The following is a 17274-nucleotide window of genomic DNA, read 5'->3' as shown; positions in this document are numbered from 1 at the left end:
GCTGATGAGAGGGTCTGTCGTCATCTGGTAGATCCATGCTGATGGTAGGGTCTGTGATGTAATCGGTGGCCATCTTAGTTATATCTGAAAACCTGGCTTATGTATAGAGAATCGATTTCATTGAACACCCTTATCACACTGCTCTGTGTCCAGAGGTTAATTAAGTATTTCATCTTATGGCTCTCCTCAACATTTTACACTAGAATTCTAGCATAAACACACTGATGAATAGGGATCAAAATCTGTAATTCTGAAATCCATCTTTAAAGAGGACCTTCCTCCTAATTATTCATGTTGAACTGGACACACAAGTCATGATGAGTCACACTGATGTCTTTTTTCCTCAAAGTTTTTGAACACAACATACATAAGTGTGATACTGCCACTATCCAGACAGACAGTATGAGGCAAGCGGCAGTACAGCATAGCTAAGAGTGCTATGAGAGAAGGAGAACTGATAGGAGGGTTTGTATTGTGACTTAGCAAAACTCAGCTGTGCTACCCCTTCTTTTACGGATACCTTATCTGAAATGTGTAAGACAGATGTGGTTTACTCCAGCATTTTCTAATCATGCAGGAGGTAAGACCCGGAGATCATTGCTGTAGTCTTTCATCACACACACTGAGAAACCTAAGCTATGGTTGGGGTATGTTCTTTTTCTGCTGTGTTGCTGCCTGCTTATGATTAGACAACTCATGCAGTGAGAAGTAGTAGACACCCCCAGTGATATATATCTGATAACTAGAGATGAGCAAACTTGAACTTCGGTGTTCGATACGAACTCAGACTTTTCCATCAAAAAAAAGTTTGGGTTCCCAGTTCGGGTGCTTTACTAATGCAAACCACTTGCGTGAGTATCGATCTGCTCAAGTACGCTCGGTGCTTGGCCCAATGCGAGTCACTTGCAGTGTTTGATTGGCTCGCACTGGGGGTAACAATAGCATGATCAAATGTAGTGTGCGCTCAAAAAAAGGAAAAAACCCGGCCACCCTCCCTTGGAAGTGATCTGTTTATGGCTGGCTGCATGTTGGAAGACCCAAATCATCAATCAGTGACTTCAAATAAAGTTTAGTTCAAGTCTGGGTCCAAAACCAAACTTTAAGAAGTTCAGATGGAACAGCAGAAGCTGAACTTCCACAGGTCCACTCAGCTCTACTGATAACACCCACTTGGACTTAACTTTATATGTGCCAAATACTTTGCCAGTAAATTGCTGGGTAATTGCGCAAAAAACACCTACTGGCAGTGTGCTTTGAGCACAACTACAAAAGTTAGTGTAATTACCTTGTGTACATTATGGGGTATGTATTGATTCTGTGAAGTTTTTGGGAGCCTTATTACAGTTCTGTACAATGTGGAGGTTGTAGAGAACTGCAATATAATCATATGTACAAGACCTAAGGCAGTGTGTCTATTGTTCTAAGTCTATCTCAAATGATTCAAATCATGACTAAGTTTAGGTAAAGTAGTCACACCCTCCCCTGCTCATCGCGTTCTGCATTACTAAGCAGATTTTTAAGGCCTATTTACACAATGCAGATTTTGTGCAAGTTTTAGCCAAATAATCCCAACATATAATTTTAGTGTTGGGAGCACAGTATTAATAATTTAATTGTCCACTTTGGAGTAACTTTTTGTGAAGAAGTGGCTAACATTTCTCTAAACGAGCTATGATTAGAGATGAGTAGAGCCGTGGACGACGTTCAGTGGGGTCAGCCAGCCTTTACATTAAGATCAGTTTGGGACTTGAACTTGACCTGAACTACAATGGAAGTCACTAATAGGGCAGTTCAGGTCTCTGCCCACATCCAGCCAGCCATAAACAGATCACAGGGGGTGGGTGGGGTTTTTTCATTAATTTTTGGGTGCCCACTATATCTGATCACACTCTTGTTACCCCTAGTGCGAGCCGATCAAACACAGCAAGAAGCTCACACAGGGCTGAGCACTGAACGTACCCGAGTACAGCGATGCTTGCCTGAATGGTGTTCATACGTAAAGCACCCAAACTCCGAACCCCAAATCTGTTGCATTTTTTATAAAGTCTGTTTGATACAAACACTGAAAATCGAGTTAGCTTATCTCTAGTCATAATTTGTAATGTCCCAGTTTTCCACTACATATAAAAAATGTATAAGCATCTGAAATAGTAACAGGGGGCTTAATAAACACGTCTCTTGACCTAATCATAATACTTTTCAATCAAAAGAACACAGGAAAACGATCGTAATTGCACTGGTAAATTTGCCCAATACATTTTTCTTTTGCATTTAAAGTTTTCAGTGACGTAAAAATCAAGGTTTTATATCCAAACACTAAAATATTAATAAACTGGTTGGGATTGTACGTCCAAATTGGTGCATATGTTTTTAGGCAGCAGTCAATGACTTTTATTTAGATTTTTATGAATATATTATTGTTTCAGTATTTTGATTTGTAGTATTAATAAATGGCTGTTGTTAGATGGTTGTTTAGGTGCAACATGAAGCAATTTTCATCTTGTCCATTAATCCAGGTGTTTTTACTAGCGAGCTAACTGCTAATATCAGGTTGTTTCCCGACTTTGAATGTATTATTGGTAATGTTATTACATGCCTTGCATACCTGATCACAAAGGCTTTGGACTTACATAATCAGGCAGCCTACTAAAGAGTTCACAGTAACAAGACTGAACTTGTTTCTGTGACTCATAAGTATGTGACATGTAAGTGATGTCGGCTGGGCTTTACTAATAGAGAAATTTTCTTATTTTCCTATAGAGAATTAGAGGCTTGAAAGTATCAGTCATACAAATTGCTTGGATATAGTCAGGGCTGGCTTTAGGGTGAGGCAAACTAGGCAGTTGCCCAGGGCCCCCATACGCTTGGGGCCCCCAGAGTCTACAGCAGGAGCTATACTGATAATGCTACTATCCATATAGCTTCCGAGGTGAGGGGCATTGATGTGGTGCACCTTGGGATGAGGGGTGGCGATTATAGTAGGACCCTTGCTCAACGGGAATGTAGCTGGATAGTTCGCCTTGGGACCATGACGCCGAGTGGTCTCAATGAGAAACTCAGCTTTTCACCTTTCTTATAATAACAAAATATATTAACTACTATATTAAACTGTGTTTAATCTAAACTTTTCCTCTGTCTCTCTGGGGGCAACTCATGGGTGTTTTTTTAGCATGTATGTGTTGTTTTTAAACTGTTTTTAATTGTATTATTTTTTTGTTCCCCTTCCTCCCCCCCTTTTTTTGTTCTTGATGTGACTTGTGATATAGGCAACTGAGACGTCCTGTTTCCCCATATATACAATCGATCTGTGATGCATCTACTTGGATGATACAATTGTCGCATCTGGATCAGTATGAAAATATTTATGATGGAATTATCTCTTCAAATATTTTCTATTCATCATTTATTATTGTCAAAAGTGGAATTCCATTCTTATCTTTACTATTTTCTCCTATTATAATAATCCTGATATATCGTTCTTTGTATTGCTATGGATGCTCCATATGACTCTATTGGTGAATCACGACTAGTATTATGTGATCACTGTTTCTCCTATGCATGGTCTTGCTTTGATGTGCTGTCACCGCTGCCCGCATTTTTGACTAAAGTGGGGACTGAGGTGGAGTACACGTTACATGCTGGTGGCGCTCCTCCTCTCTCCCCTTATGTCCTATGACAGGTTAATTAGTGCAGTCTGGCAGTGCCCGCTGTTTACGCCATGCTGGATGTGGGTCTGTGAGGCTGGGGACGCCCACCTCCGTACCCACAACAGAGATGTCCGCGGCGCATGCGTGGTGCCGCTCTCCACTCCGCCCGCACGTACGATCTCTCCAGTGGTGGGAGGTGACGTCACTGTGAGTCACTTCCGCTGGTGGGACCTGGAAGTAGCGAGCAAATGGGGGATGTCTGGCTCTGCGCGTGCGGCGCAGCTGAGGATTATCTCTGTGATGCTTGGAGCATATATAGCAGCACTTTCAGGGTACACTTGCCACACATCGCCCCCCGAAGAAGCAACGCAGCGAAACGCGTTGGGGCTTCCTTCCCCTCACTGGACCTCTGCCTTGGCACTTGCCTTTATTGTGCACTATATCATGGGTGAGTAGCAATGCTTTCTGGCTATTTTTGATGACTCCTCCTGCATTTAACAAGGAGCATTGCTATAAACCCCTGTGTGTTTTATGTCTGATCTGGCAGAGACCTTTGGTCTGGGAACCAGTTTCTGGGATCTTTCTCCTGCACTTTATTACACTTTATAATGTTTATCTTATGTATTGTCTCCTTGTGTAAATTTGACTATCTAATAAATATAACTATATTTTGATACGCACAAGGCACTTTATGTCTCTTATTTACATCATGATTGGCCCTTTAAGACTTCTTTCTTTTCTTCTTGAATATATGTACTGTTGGAGTGGCCTTATAAGATTGTGTTTTATTCCATCTGTTATCCCTAAATTCTGTTTTATAAATGCTACTATCCATATAGCTTCCGCTGTGGAGACTGCTTGAGGAACTTTGGTGACCTGATGATCATGTGATCGATCATGTGACTATGATTTCACCACAAGTTCTAGTCTGCGGAACTTCAGAACCTTTGCTGACATTACGATCATGTGACTGGTCAACGTGACTGTGATGCCACCACTGAAAGGACTGAACAGGTAGGGGTGTATATATATATATATATATATATATACATATATATATATATATATATATATATGTATGTGTATGTGTGTATATATATATATACAGTTAGGTCCAGAAATATTTGGACAGTGACACAAGTTTTGTTATTTTAGCTGTTTACAAAAACATGTTCAGAAATACAATTATATATATAATATGGGCTGAAAGTGCACACTCCCAGCTGCAATATGAGAGTTTTCACATCCAAATCGGAGAAAGGGTTTAGGAATCATAGCTCTGTAATGCATAGCCTCCTCTTTTTCAAGGGACCAAAAGTAATTGGACAAGGGACTCTAAGGGCTGCAATTAACTCTGAAGGCGTCTCCCTCGTTAACCTGTAATCAATGAAGTAGTTAAAAGGTCTGGGGTTGATTACAGGTGTGTGGTTTTGCATTTGGAAGCTGTTGCTGTGACCAGACAACATGCGGTCTAAGGAACTCTCAATTGAGGTGAAGCAGAACATCCTGAGGCTGAAAAAAAAGAAAAAATCCATCAGAGAGATAGCAGACATGCTTGGAGTAGCAAAATCAACAGTCGGGTACATTCTGAGAAAAAAGGAATTGACTGGTGAGCTTGGGAACTCAAAAAGGCCTGGGCGTCCACGAATGACAACAGTGGTGGATGATCGCTGCATACTTTCTTTGGTGAAGAAGAACCCGTTCACAACATCAACTGAAGTCCAGAACACTCTCAGTGAAGTAGGTGTATCTGTCTCTAAGTCAACAGTAAAGAGAAGACTCCATGAAAGTAAATACAAAGGGTTCACATCTAGATGCAAACCATTCATCAATTCCAAAAATAGACAGGCCAGAGTTAAATTTGCTGAAAAACACCTCATGAAGCCAGCTCAGTTCTGGAAAAGTATTCTATGGACAGATGAGACAAAGATCAACCTGTACCAGAATTATGGGAAGAAAAAAGTTTGGAGAAGAAAGGGAACGGCACATGATCCAAGGCACACCACATCCTCTGTAAAACATGGTGGAGGCAACGTGATGGCATGGGCATGCATGGCTTTCAATGGCACTGGGTCACTTGTGTTTATTGATGACATAACAGCAGACAAGGTATCCGGATGAATTCTGAAGTGTACCGGGATATACTTTCAGCCCAGATTCAGCCAAATGCCGCAAAGTTGATCGGACGGCGCTTCATAGTACAGATGGACAATGACCCCAAGCATACAGCCAAAGCTACCCAGGAGTTCATGAGTGCAAAAAAGTGGAACATTCTGCAATGGCCAAGTCAATCACCAGATCTTAACCCAATTGAGCATGCATTTCACTTGCTCAAATCCAGACTTAAGACGGAAAGACCCACAAACAAGCAAGACCTGAAGGCTGCGGCTGTAAAGGCCTGGCAAAGCATTAAGAAGGCGGAAACCCAGCGTTTGGTGATGTCCATGGGTTCCATACTTAAGGCAGTGATTGCCTCCAAAGGATTCGCAACAAAATATTGAAAATAAAAATATTTTGTTTGGGTTTGGTTTATTTGTCCAATTACTTTTGACCTCCTAAAATGTGGAGTGTTTGTAAAGAAATGTGTACAATTCCTACAATTTCTATCAGATATTTTTGTTCAAACCTACAAATTAAACGTTACAATCTGCACTTGAATTCTGTTGTAGAGGTTTCATTTCAAATCCAATGTGGTGGCATGCAGAGCCCAACTCTCGAAAATTGTGTCACTGTCCAAATATTTCTGGACCTAACTGTGTATATATATATATATATATATATATATATATATATATATATATATATATATATATATATATATATATATATATATATATATATATATATATATATATATATATATATATATTCGAAAATATGTGTGATCCTGGTACTGTATACTGACCCCTTCATGACATCTGTCGTCCTTGTATGGTGCAATTCGGAAACGGGTGTATGGAGCGAGCCCGCCCCATTCTTGGTAGGTAGTGGCAGTATATTACAGCCAGGACCTTCCACTAGCAAAAAAAAACAATTCTCCCCAAAAAAGTGTCAGAATTCAGGGTTTTTTTTTCACAATTTCTCCACATTTGGAATTTGTTCCCCATTTTTCAGTACACTATGTGATAAAATGAATAGTATCACTCAAAAGTACACTTTGTCCCGCAAAAAAAACAAAACATATAAGTCTCTATGGACAGAAAAATAAAAAGTTATGGTTCTGGGAAGAAGAGTAAGTGTAAACGAAAATGCAGAAATCGAAAATTAGACCTGTCATGAATGAGTTACTGAGGACACCAGAATGTATGGGCTCCTGGTAAGTATATGTGTCTGTATGTATGTGCTCTTTGTGTACATGTGTCTTATGAAGATACTGTGTGTATACATTTATATGTGTGTGTGTGTGTATGTGCTTGGTGTATAAATGTGTGTGCTATGTGTGTGTATACATAAGTGTGTGTAAAGCCCTTATTACACAAGGCAAAAATTGAGTGGAAAAATCGCAATATTGTTTGAAATAAAGCGATATTCACAGTGTGTAATAGCGGCTAGAAATCGTAATATCAGTCGATTCTCAAGAAACCAGATCTGTCAACTTGCTTAGGCCTCTTTCACACATCCGTGTCTCCGGTACGTGTATGGTCAGTTTTCTCACGTACCAGAGACACGGGCTCACGTAGACCCATTAAAATCAATGGTTCTGCGTTCACGTGCGTATTCTGCCATGGACCGTGTGTACGTGTGGAGCATACGTGTGCCCGTGTGCTCCACACGTAGACATGTCCACGTTTTCTCCAGCATCACGGGTGTCAAACGTAACACAAATGGACCACACGGATGTGTTCCGTGTGACACGCGCCGGAGAAAACACATGTATCTGCGAGGAAAAAAAAAAAAAACTTTACTCACCTTCTCCAGCACTGCTGTCTCTGTCGCTGCTGTCACTTGCTGCCGACCGCCGCTCATTATGCTAATTGAATATTCACTTCACTGCGGCCGGAAGCAGCAGCAGCGGGGAGTTGGCAGGACCGGAGACTGAAGATTAGCAACACGGACAGCGACGCCAGGGACAGGTGAGTAGAAAGTTCCCGTTCTCCGTGTGTTATCACGGAGAACACACGTGTGCCATGCACACGGCACACCAAGGGCAATACGCACCTTTGACACGTCCGTGAAAAACGTGCGTGATTTTCACGGATGTGTAAAAGAGGCCTTAAACATGATCGCTTGTCAAAATAAAATTTCACTGTGTAATAAGTCTCTATCACCTCATCATACTTGCTTTTATGAATCAATATCGACTTTCCATCTACCACAATAGCAATCTTTTCAGCAAACATTTGCTTGTGTAATAATGAGCTTGTACACACAATAACAACGTGATAATTATTCGCTCTTCAATCGCTATCATTAACAAAAAAATGCTGGAGTGCTGCTTTAAAATTCTGAACTAAGAGTGTGTAAATGAAATCTAATGTCTCAGTGTGATGCTCCAATATGTGAGAATTTTGGGCCCCACTTTCATCTTTTGCCCATGGCCCCACTTTGTCTAAAACCAGCTCTAGGTACAGTATAGTAAAAACAAGGACCAAACATTTAAAGCACCGGAATATCTTTAGTAACTGACATATAGCATCCAGATGTTTAGTAACAAAAATTTGTGTTTCTTGTTCCAAACCTTTACATCTTTATCACATTTTCACATTTGTAGTAACATTTAGGACTATGATCATATATTGGTTGGAGGCACCATGCTTGTAAAATGCTCATTTTACTATCAGATGGGAAAACAGTCGTTCAGGGTTATACAGTCATATTGACATGGATTTCCAAACTAACTAGACCACTGCGCAACCAGCTCTGTCCTCACCTATTGTACCATCACCCATTCCCTGTAGCCTGTGAGCCCTCGCGGGCAGCGTCCTCTCTCCTCCTATACCAGTCTGTCTTGTACTGTTAATGATTGTTGTATGTATACCCTCTTTCACTTGTAAAGCGCCATGGAATAAATGGTGCTATAATAATAAATAATAATAATAATAATAATAACTACACAAGTTATGACCCATTACTGAGTGGAGGTACCAGTCCGGGCAATCCATAAATACATTGACATGCAAAAAATATTATAAAATATTATAAAATAGAGGCAGACTATGCAAACTGCTATAGGGCCAGTGGCAACAAGGGACCAAGCACAGCTGCAGGATAATGGATTGCTCTATTATGCATATATTGATGATTTATCCTAAGAATAGGTCGTCAATATCAGATCAGTGGGGGTCCGACAGCTGGAACTCACCACTGATTAGTTGTTTGCAACTGCTGACATCTGGCTAGCACCAAGAACAGTTGATCGGTGGGGGTGCCCGTTGCTGGAATGATCTGATATTAATGACGTGGTGACAGGTCATCAATAGAAAAGTAATGGATGAACCCTTTTAAAGACACAATTCAGGTTACTTATATCTGTTACCAGATGCTCAATTATAAAGTCATACACCGTAAGCATCCCCCCGGTGGTGTCTCCAGGAAGATAAAGATCTATTATTTACCCCACCATTTTATTACCTGCCAAAACTGAGTAAGGGATTTGGAATCAGAATATGAGACCATTTTGAGCCCAAAAAGCCCCCTGTACAATAACATTTACCTGCATGTCGGAGTTGGTGAAGCTGCAGGCAGACAGGTAGTTGGTGTGCATCGCCACTGACTTCTTCTTAGCAGCCATGTTTTCATTTTTATCAAACGTCAGTGGATATACAGAGCACTTATTATCCAAACCGCTGTAATCATCAAAACACAGAAGTTAATAAACAAATGAGATCCAACTTAAAGGGATGGGTTCTCTTGGAACAGTAAAAACTAACTAAAGGCCGCTTTGCACGCTGCGATATCGTTACCGATATCGCTAGCGTGCATACCCGCCCCCATCGGTTGTGCGACACGGGCAAATCGCTGCCCGTGGTGCACAACATCGCTCAGAATTTCACACTACTTACCTGCCTAGCGACGTCGCTGTGACCGGCGAACTGCCTCCTTTCTAAGGGGGGGTTCGTTCAGCGTCACAGCGACGTCACAGCAGCGTCACTGAACCGCCGCCCAATAGAAGCGGAGGGGCAGAGATGAGCGGGAGGTAACATCCTGCCCATTTCCTTCCTTCCTCATTGCCGACGGCATGTCACCGATTAGCGATTTTGAACGTTTTTCCGACGATTCAAAATCGCTCATAGGTGTCACACGCAACGACATCGCTAACGCGGCCGGATGTGCGTCACAAATTTCGTGACCCCCAACGACATTGCGTTCGCGATGTTGTAGTGTGTAAAGCGACCTTTACACTCATATGAAGAAGAAAATAACCATGGAACTCCAAGAAATGCAAAACACATTTTAACTTTACTGAAGTGTCAGCATAAAGCTCCAATATATACAATGGCCAACATTTTGGTCATCTATGGACCTTGCTCACAGCTTGTCTGTATCAAGGTGCTTATCCTGCTGTGCTGATATTGACAAGCCATAACCAAGGTCTACAGATGACTGAAACATTGGCCATTATACATATTGGAGCTTTACGCTGACACTGCAAAAAAGTTAACATTCATTTTCCGACTGCATCTCTTGGAGTGCCATGGTTATTTTCTTCTACATTTGGGTGGACTTCCACTACCATTGTAGCACCATCATCGAACCAATAGTGCCCAACCATTACATGCAGTGATCTTACACTCACAGGCACATCAGAATGTTAATAGGATAAGTGCCTGAGAGCATGTGTAGTAGTAAACTCCTCCTCCTTCTTGTGTAGGAAGATGGGATCCCAGATCAGAGGTGCTGAGGTAAGAAGAGATTGCTCACACTGCTGTCCATCCTGTCTTTCTGATCTAACACTGGAGATATCAAGAGTGATGGGGTAAAAAGAGACTGCTCACACTGCTGCCAATCCTGCATTCTAATCTAACAATGGAGATATTAAGGGTGATGGGGAAAGAAGAGACTGCTCACACTGCTGTCCACCCTGCCTTTCTGAATAACAGCACGTGGTATAGATTATTTTGAGGCCACTTCAACAGAGCTTCCTACTGTATATGCTCACAGGCATCTGTTCAAAAATTCTAGGACAGAATTCCCTGTGAAACAAGTTGGCAGATATTTTAATGCTATAGCGATTACTCTTCTAGACAAAAGTGGTATGATTTCCTAATTAAAGGAAATTTGTCACCAAGTTTTTGCTACCCCATCTAAGAGCATGATGTAGGGGCAGAGACCCTAATCCTAGACATGTATCACTTACTGGGCTGCTTGCTGCAGTTTTGGTAAAGTCACTGTATCTGCTACAGAATGACCAGTTCTCTGAATGCTGAGACCTGCATAACGCCACCCACATTACTGATTGGCAGCTTTCTGTGTAGACAGTGCATAGACAGTGAGCTGCCAATCAGTGGTGGGGGTGTGGTTATGCAGAGCTCATGAATTTGGAGGACTACATGGCAGCAGGTTTTCTATTTCTGTAGTGATAATTTCCTGATGATAAAAAACAAGTGACATATTGCTTGAAATAGTGTCTCTGTACCTACTGTCTGCTGGTCTCAGATTCTGTGGCAAAAACCTGATTAAAGATTCTCTATAAATGTATTTATAAATTTCATTTCCATAAGTCACAGTGCTGCTTTAAAGTTTGTGAATCCTTCAGAATTTTTAAGATTTTTGAATAAATTTGACCTAAAATTACATTAGATTTTCAAACGAGTCCTAAAAGTAGATAATGAACACCAAAATCGAAAACAAATGAGTAAAAACTAAAAAAATCTATATATATATATATAAAAGTAAGTAAAAAGCACAAAAACTCATTTTAGCAATCTTTTCTATTGCTTTCATGCCAGTGGTTTCCTGGTTTCTACCAGTTTCTGTTAAAATGGCTACAGTGGAAACCTGATGAAATGAGATGTGACCACTGCAGCAAATCACTAGATGCAGAGGTGATATCACTACCAGCCTAGTATATAAACACCAGCAGACCATCATGGATACATTAACACTGAAGCGGCAATGGATTGATAAGAAGATTGTTATTACTTTCCTTATTTTATAGAATATAAAGCAATTAGAAAAAAGATTGTGGGTCTCAACAGATCCATAACAGAACATTCTCACATGAAATTACAAAATTGACCTACACTTTTATGGATAAAAAGAATATCTTCTTATTTGTTTTTATAACTTACATATATATTCTTATTCTTCTATTTAGTTACAACAGCCATTTATTCCAAAAATGACAAAGTAAGTGCCACTATATTGACACTTTAAAATCTTCTAGGAAACTAATGGTGAAACTGTCACTTTATTATTAATAGAGCATACAGACTAATTAATAAGTTTAGCAGATAGGTATTTAATATTAATGCCCAGTTTGAATTACATGGTTACATGGTGTAGATGTAGTGTGCTCAGTTATGACATTCTGAAAAAGGCTACAATAAATCTCAAAAAAGAAGAAAAAAATCATGTGTCTAAAGTATACTATACTGTATCTTTGTACAACACTCATCTACAACCCTAACTCCAAAAAAGTTCAGAGAATGGAAAATATAAAGAAAACAAGAATGTAATCATTATGAAATCTCTTAGAGCCACAATTTATTCCCAACAGAACAAAGAACACAGATCAGAAGTTGAAAGCTGGATATTTATTTAAAAAATGAACTCATTTAAAAATTGCTGGCTATATATAAAGAAAGCATGCTAGAGAGGCAGAGTATCTCAGAAGCAAAGATAGTCAGAGGGTCCTCCAACATGGGAGCAGCTGCATGTAAAGATTGAGGAACAATTTCAGAAAAATGTTCCTCAATGTAAAACTACAAAGACTTTGAATATCCCACCATACACAATACATAATATCATCAAAAGATTCAGAGATTCTCAAGAAATCCATGTGCACAAGGGACAATATTGGATGCTTGTGATCCAGGGGCCTTTAGGCAGAACTGCATTAAAATCAGACATGATTCAGTCACGCAAATCACTGCATGTCTGAACAGAAATCCTGGTTTGTGAACAGCGTTAGCCAAACAATCCACAAATGCAAGTGAAAGCTCTAGCATGCAAAAAAGAAGCCATATATCAACACATTCCAGAAATGATGCCGCCTTCTCTGGGCCAAAGCTCATTTAACACTAGAACTACTGAGGTAGTCATTTTGACTACTTTGCCCCATGTATTTCTATATAGGTGTCACGAGTCCAGTAGTTCTAGTGTTAAACTGGACTGAGGGAAAATTGAAAACTGTTTTGTGGTCATAGTAATCCTAATTTGAAATTCTTTATGGAAATCATAGACGCCGTGCTGTGCGGACTGAAGACGAGTTAGACCATCCAGCTTGTTATCAGCGCACACAGTTCAAAAACCTTAATCCCTGCTAATACAGGGTTGCATTAGTGGCTCTGGCATTAGCAACTGGCACATATTGAAAGACACTATTATTGCTAGGCATTATATAGAGGTTTTAGAACAACATATGTTCCCATCCAGACAATGTCTATTTCAGGGAAGCCCTTGCATATTTCAGCAAGACGAAGCTAAACCCCATACTGTATCAATTATGGCTTCTCAGAGGATGAGTTTGACCGCTTGCAGTCCAGACCTGTCACCAATATAAAGCTCATTGTGAAACGAAAACTCCTGCAACGACCCAGAACTGCTCAGCAGCTAGAATCCTGCATCATAGAAGAATTATTCAACATTCCTCTCCCAAACCTCCATTCATTTGTCACCTCACCAGATGTTTAAAGACTGCTGTAAAAAGAGCAGGGGATGCAACACAATGGTAGACATGACCAGGTCCCAACTTATTTAAGGTATATTGCTGCAATCAATTTTTAAATAATTTTTTTCACATGGACTGGACAAATGTCTATCTTTCTCCTTCTGATCTGCATTCTATGTTCTGCTGTGAATAAAATATGGCTTTAAGAGATTGCCAAATCATTGCATTCTTGTCTTCTTTACATTTTGCACAGTGTCACAACTTTTTTGGAATTGGGGTTGTGCATACTGTTAATATGTATGGGTTTTTTTCATGTATACCACATATAAAAAAAAGAACCTTCAGTAGGACTAAATGTTTAAAACTTACCCACAAGCAATGGCGCAACCAGAAGGAGCGTACGCACAGGCCATCACCCATGTGCACGGCATGGTGACTGCATGCTCCTAGAAGACAAGAAGAGTTGAAATTACTAAAAATTCTAATCATACTAAGTATATTTAGTGTAATAATCTAAACATAATACAACCGGAAAAAAAACAAATATTCAGACAATATTAGCTTTAATCCTCACTGTTACTCAATGCATGTTCTAGCACCACGAACCAGAGCATTGTTATATGGCGCATAACTTTCATCTAGTACAAAAACTCTAACAATGCAAAAAGGCAAAACAACAACTCAATTAGATATGATAATATCCTCCTAGATTAATGTCATCACATAGTGAAAGGGTAAAGGAACACTTTGACAACAAGTGACTAGTGATGAGGGAACATTACCATGCTCAGGTGCTCAGTACTCGTTAAAGGGAATCTGTCAGCAGGTTTTTGCTACCTCATCTGAGAGCAGCATAATGTAGGCAAAGAGAGTCTGAATCCAACGATTTATTACTTAGATTATTGACTGCAGCTGTTCTGACACAATCTGAATTTTTAGATTTAGCCATGTAGCAGAGCTAAGAGAGCTGTCAGTTAGAGAAGGGGGCGTGTCAGACTGCTGTGTGTGTGACATTGTAGTCCAGCAGTGATAATTACTAGGTGATAAAGCTTTTAATTTAATTAAACAACAGCACACTGCCTGATAAGAGAGGCTTAGTTGATTTTTGTTTGTTTTTTTTTAACCCCTACAGCATGTTGTCCTCAGATTACATAGCAAAAACCTGATGAAAGATTCCCTTTAAGATCAGTTAATACTTGGATGGGTGCAACTCAAGCATAATGGAAATCAATCTTCTGGAAAAATTCTTGCATCCGCCATTGACTTCCATTGTATTCAGGTGCTCGAGTCTCGACCATCCGAGCATTAACTGCTGGTTACAAGTACTGGGCACCTGAGCATGGTAGTGTTCACTGATCACTACAAGCGACTAAAAATTACATAGCTGAACTGGTGGAAAGCTATAGAAGCACCAGGCTGACATCTATTACAGGACACAAAGTCATGGATGTGCTCTTACATATTACACTCCTCACTAATGTAAGACGGTACAAAGGATTAAGTGATGAGGTTACATGCACTATGTAATACAATTGGATATATATCGCTTTGTTGGAGAGATTGTAAAAACTGTAACAATTGTTTTTATGTTTACATTTGCCATTTTTTAATAAAGACTTAAGAATGTGTATTATGTGATTGTTACATATGGGATCAGTGCTTTTGATGAGGATAATCTTGGCTGTATATGTTTTTACACGGACACGAATGACAAGGGCCAATACAAGTCTAGGGGTCCTTAAAAAACACATACAGCTCATGGATGGCATTTGTGTACTATATCCGGTGCTGGACTTGTTTCACTTTGCAAAGTATAGAAGTTTTGTAATTTATTTATTGGGATTCTGATCTGGCTTATATATCCTGAGTCATAGTGCAAAGGATTGTTAAAAATCCACTTGTGACTTTTAGGATCGCTACTTCCAATAGGTGGCGCTGTGCTAGAGTTTGTCTCCTTTACTGGAGAGACAATTTGAATATTTCCTAGAGGGGCGTGGCAGCTATAAGTCCCCTTACTTGGCAGCCAGACTGGCTTGCAAAGTCTCCTTAAGGAGAATAGTGTTCCCCCGTGGTCCCCACATAGCTTTCTCATGAGCCAGATCAGACACCCCATATTTGCACTGACGAGGGGCAAGCACCCCGAAACACCGTGTCTGCAAATTGGGATTCTGATCTGGCTTATATATCCTGAGTCATATTGCAAAGGATTGTTAAAAATCCACTTGTGACTTTTAGGATCGCTACTTCCAATAGGTGGCGCTGTGCTAGAGTTTGTCTCCTTTACTGGAGAGATAATTTGTAATTTATTTAGCCATTCATGAAAAACACTGATGACACAATGATGGTAAAAACAGACACACGGATGATACAGTGATCCAAAACTGTGATGACATGGTACAATTTTTTCACGTACATGTGAATGAGGCCTAAACAAAGTCTGCAGTGACTGTACTACAGTAATTGAGAATTAGACAGTTCAGTAAAGGTTCACTTTTTATTTCTGAACTTTACCATTTTTTTACAGAACTTGTAAATTGCCAATTTTCTATTGCGGTTCTTCTTAGGAACTGATGTGAACCATGGTTACACAAGCTCTTTATGCACAATGATAAGTAGACATGTTATGCAGTGTATTATTGCCTCCACTTATATCTTAATAAACAAATATGTCTTTTACAAGGTCATATGTACAAGTTATGCAGATGTAACAAACCTTATTTGTAGTAAAAGCGTCCCACACAATCACTTTTCCATCCTATATAAGAAAAAAATAGAAAATGAAAGTAGATAAACAAGCAGAGACTAATAAAGCAGGATAATGCCCCGTGTTCAGTGTAATATAGAAAAAAACAATAAGAACAGAAACCATCAACACTTATATACTAAGATATAAGAAAATCTAGTCTGTCTAAATTCAGCATCTACCCATAACAATTGCGTGTCTCTTCTTGCGTCAAAACTTTGAATAGTATCTGAGCCCAGGATGTGGCCTCATCTATAAAGTTATCCCAAGATTCACAAAATGTACATATTCTTCTCTGTGTCTTAAATATTGAATTAACATAAGCATACATGTTTGTTATGGAAAACCTGACAACATGGAGGGGCCACCTACTCACCACCCCACTGAAGATCCAAAGTGGAAATCTGGTAGCCTTAGAGGCTCCATACACAATACCAAGCTGTCAGCTAAGTGATGCTTCACGTCGTCATGTCTCTCCCAACTAATAGAAACTAGTGATTTCTCTGCCGAGCGCCCCTGTTTTCACTGGAGGTGGCCACCACCAGACTTTTCTGGAGGCACCTTATCTTACTGAGAACACAAAAATCAGCAGTCCAACCTGGGGCATGATGTATCCTTATCTCCCCCCACACATTACGAGTCGGTAAGCCCCCATACATATTAGACTGATGAACAAACCCACCCATATTGGCAAACATTAGTCTTATATGTATGGGGGGGCTTTCGACTGGCCATATATTAAATTAATGGCCCTTCATCTGAACAGTCGGCATGTAATACTACACTAATCTAGCAGATGTTCTGGGGATGGCAATTTCCCTTGGTAAATATATAATCTGAAGAAAGGAAGTTGACTTGGGACTGGGACCTGCGGTGATTTAGATTGCCACTATGGTTCCCAAAGAAATTTCCTGTCATGAGACAAACCTTTTTATTGCACTGAATCATCTATGAATGCTTTTTGTAAATACCTTGTTCAGCCAATTCTGCCACGGAGCGGCGCTAATGCAGACCATTCATCACCATGAAGTGACCCCTGGGCTCCGTGACCTCTGAGATTCGGAGATGTCACGTCAACTTCCAGTTGACCTGACATCACCGAGTCTTCCTGA

The 17274-nt window shown here is 40.1% G+C and overlaps 1 protein-coding gene across 1 annotated transcript in view; it reads right to left on the bottom strand.

The window, feature by feature from the left end:
• Nucleotides 1–17274, bottom strand: part of GNB5 (G protein subunit beta 5) — a 75830-nt gene that overhangs the window by 33993 nt on the left and 24563 nt on the right. Inside the window, exons 3-5 of the mRNA XM_075345781.1 lie at nt 16133–16174; nt 13789–13865; nt 9301–9433 (exon numbers count right to left, since the gene is read on the bottom strand). Coding sequence (XP_075201896.1) covers nt 9301–9433; nt 13789–13865; nt 16133–16174 — 252 coding nt within the window. The remainder of the gene's footprint in view (nt 1–9300; nt 9434–13788; nt 13866–16132; nt 16175–17274) is intronic.

Source organism: Anomaloglossus baeobatrachus, chromosome 4 (genome assembly GCF_048569485.1).
Source record: "Anomaloglossus baeobatrachus isolate aAnoBae1 chromosome 4, aAnoBae1.hap1, whole genome shotgun sequence".
NCBI classification, from domain to species: Eukaryota; Metazoa; Chordata; class Amphibia; order Anura; family Aromobatidae; genus Anomaloglossus; species Anomaloglossus baeobatrachus.
The sequence above is the reverse complement of the archived record's forward strand: the minus strand, read 5'-3'. Positions and strand labels throughout refer to the sequence as shown.